The sequence below is a fragment of the Beta vulgaris genome, chromosome 2, assembly GCF_026745355.1.
Source record: "Beta vulgaris subsp. vulgaris cultivar EL10 chromosome 2, EL10.2, whole genome shotgun sequence".
Classification (NCBI taxonomy): domain Eukaryota; kingdom Viridiplantae; phylum Streptophyta; class Magnoliopsida; order Caryophyllales; family Amaranthaceae; genus Beta; species Beta vulgaris.
Window position 1 is genome coordinate 56,249,400 of NC_079203.1, and position 3,799 is coordinate 56,253,198.

Consider the following 3,799-nt stretch of genomic DNA (forward strand, 5'->3'; position numbering starts at 1 on the left):
TACCACTACAAAGATTTTTTTAAAAAAATACCATTTAAAAGGTCAAGTATATAAAATTATAAACTACAAAAAGTTTCATTATTTATTTAACCAAAACTTCTTCCTTTGTGATTTATCTTAGTAATATTAAAGTTTCAATTTATCAACAAGAGTTGGATCAATTGGTAAGCAGTTTGATGTTGTTTAAGATAGGTTTCGAATTTGAGCCTCATCGTATGCATAAACTCTTGTTGGAAGACTCACCCATCACAACCATATATGCGATCTGAATCGAACTCGTATTTAGTCGGAGCAAAGCTTCAGTAAATCGAGTGGGCAACAAAGAGGAGTTCCATGTAAAAAAAAAAAACTCATATTGAACCAAGATTATGATTTTAAATCTTTAATTAGAAGAGAAAGGTTTTCTTAATAAATGTTGGTACATGTCAACGGCACTTGTAGGGACAGCTAGCATCACCCTCACTGCCTCCCTCTGATTATTATTAACTGGCAATAACAAACAGTACTTATCACTGCAAATGGGCCCCACATGGGCTGGTTTTCCAAGCCCAAAGTCAACCCTTTCAAGCCCAAGCCTTGACCATTGCGACAATACCAATACCCCTACTGAGTCAGGACTCGTCCGATTCTCGCTCACTAACTCGATCACTTGCTTTACATACTTACCATCCACTCTTTCCTTTGCTCTTTTTATTAATTCCGCACCATACCCTATACCCTTCTCGGTTAGGTCATTTACCGTGGTCACGGCACACCCGAGTGTAAAACCGTTTCCGTAAAATCCGACTGGTAAGCGGGGTTTTATTCGATTTCGGAAATTAACACTAAAAAAAAGCCTTAGGACTTGGTTCCCGGGCATGTGTAACGATTTAGCCCAACACTTCCATATATGGGCCGAAACGACCTCGAAAGATGTGTATTTTGTCGACTCAGTGAGTCGACTCGCTTGTCGTTTGAGTTGATTGATGTGACCCCTGACAAAAATATTAGATGTTGGGACCAATTTCTCACTAGAGAATCTAGCTAAAAACCCACAACTGTCTTGAACCCGAGTAAAGACAGGGTGAACCACTAAGCTATCCCTCACACTCATCTTCGACCTATTATTACTCGAAGTAAACGGGTCGAGTAAGTGTCGATCCCACACGGGTTTCGGCCCTCGAGCCGAAACCCCACGAGTTAACTCAGCAAACGAGTTGATGAACTCAGCACTCCCAATCCCATCACACACACAATGATTAAACCCAAACCCAACCGCAACTGCCCCGTCAGCAAGCCACGTAAGCTGAACAACAAGAGGTGGGGCCCCTTTAAGAACATCATCCACTTGTAACCATAACAGCTGTCGCCACTCCTCCACGTAACGTGGGGCCCTTTCAAAATCAGGCCTCTTATACCCAGAAACAGCCTCAACAAAAACAGCCCCTTGGGCCCTACAAACAACCTGAAGCGGCCCACCACGTCTCTCTTGGACCCGGCCTGCTAACGGATAATACTGTACCAAGGCCCGGCCCAAAGCAGACTTAATACGAGCAACAAATTGTCTGCGATCAAGCCCATGAGAAGGATTGTAGACTAACAAATATTCAATGGTGAAACGAAGAAAGAGTTGAGAATCAATGGTGGAGAGAGAAAGTGTGCAATTTGGTGTAGGTTGTGATGGTGTGATAGATATGGCTTCTTTTACTTGAACAAAATTACTTGCCATAATAATAATGTTGTGTGTTTTTTTTTTTTAAATAGATAGATTGTAACTTAATTTGTAGAATTTGTGCACATTGCAAAATTAGGGAAAACAGTGGTAATATATAAAGAAGAAAGGAGATTGAGAGAGAGAGAAAAAAAGGGGATGAGTTTGTGTGGATATTATCGTTTAGGTGGGGGAGATGTGCGTGGAAAATGCTACTTGTAGACTGTAGTATAGTAGCAAGAATCACTATGGCGCTCTCTCTTTCTTCTTAATATATCATCCTTTTCTTTTGTTTTTAGAAAATTATACTATAAGCAGCTGGCTGTATATAAGGATTCTATCGATTAAAGATCCGTTGGGTCTAATGATATGACTTTTTATTTCGTACCTGATGACATGAGATACCAAGGCTTAAATCTTGGTAGAAGTCAAATTTTCAATATTGTGGGGGATGGTGGAGGGGGTTGGAGCTTGTTGGTCATGTTACTGAGGGACTGTTCTCTTCGGCATAAAACAGCTGAACTGAACTAAATTGAATTTGAACTGAATTGAATTGAGCTGAATTGAAATGAACCGAACTGAATTGAATAGTAATATGTGAGAGAAAAGTATTGCCCAGAGCTGAACTAAATTGAACTGAACCGAACTGAATTGAATTGAACTGAAAATAAGCTAGGATGAACAGTCGTCGAGTGAGCATGCGAGTTAGCACAGAGTAAATTATTCTCATCACGATGTTCCCCATAAACGGCCCCAAAAAAAAATATAAGGATTTTAACGTTGGACTAATAATAGTGATTGGCATGTATGTTTGTCATAATTTTTAAATTAATATGTGTAAGAATATTAAATTTATTTTGTATTGAAAAATGTAGTATATTTAGTACTTAAGAAGTTTTTTTTACTGATTATAATATTTTGCTGATTAGTATTAAAGATAACTAATAAGAAGTTTTTTTTTCTCTATTTTAGTATAATCACATCACAAGACAACTTCATCCTTTTTTTTTTAGCATTTCCTCCAAAAAGTGTGTCAATCACGGGCACTATGTTGCAATAGATAAAAAATAGAGAAGGGTTAATAAGTTTAATGAAGGATTAATATTAACTAAAAATAAATAATAAGAAAAAAAAGCGAGGTGTAAATTTTATTTTAGTAAATGCGTCAAATCTTTATATTGTAATAGATAAAGAATAGAGGAAGTTATAGTTTCGTCCAATAAATATGTTCGAATAAATGAAGTTTAAGAATAGAAGCTACACGAATTTATTTGAAGGCCTATAAATTGAAATGAGTTAAAGCTGAACTAATAAGCTAAAGAAGAGTTCAATCAAGTGATAAGAGGATAAAAAAAAAACATCCACATCCATGATTTTAGAAAATATACTTCGATTTTTTTACTATCAATAAACAGTCAAACAGAATAATCATTATGTAAAAGTGGAATTGAAATCTTATCTCATTATCCTTGTGTTTATGGTTCTCTCTAAACCAAAAGGCTATATATGTCTACTTAAATAGAGAACGTCCGGCAATGGTACATTTGTAAGATATATTTCCCTATTTTCTTGAAGATTGAACAATTTTTTTTAAATATATTAAACACATTTCTAAAAATGATAAGAAACATATTAAGTTTGATTGTATCTTTCAAAGAAAGCTCTAAACATGTGAATGAACATATTGCAGTAGGTAGACCAAGTAGTGCTTGGTTTAGTGGTTTGGTTTGTATCTCGATCAAACTCCACTAGAGGCACTTTAGGGTTGGGAATTTCCTCTTACCATTCCCCCTACTCACAAGAGGTTTTGCCTGCAAACCCAAACTGGATTGACCTATGCGAAGCTCTGGTCCAATTACGACACCTTCTTCTTACTTTATTGAAAAATAATACTGCAGTAGATAGAAAAAGTTCAATATACAAATCCAACATTCATTTTTTAATTAAATCAGCAAGACATCCAGAATTCTAATGTCAGGTTGTCATTGGTAATTCTAATACTTTAATTTGGGCGGAGAATTGTTTAGAACTGTGTAAGATTTGGAAGAGATTCTCCTAGGGTGTCACTTTAAGTTTTCAAAAATAATTGAGAGGAGAAAACAAAGACAT

General features: G+C 36.1%; 1 protein-coding gene across 1 annotated transcript; it reads right to left on the reverse strand.

Moving 5' to 3' along the window:
• Positions 1-259: 259 nt before the first annotated feature.
• Positions 260-1,980, reverse strand: LOC104903130 (alcohol acyltransferase 9). The gene has a single exon (XM_010691136.4). It carries the CDS (start codon positions 1,706-1,708, stop codon positions 383-385), a length of 1,326 nt encoding a protein of 441 aa, XP_010689438.3. The 5' UTR covers positions 1,709-1,980; the 3' UTR covers positions 260-382.
• Positions 1,981-3,799: the final 1,819 nt, after the last annotated feature.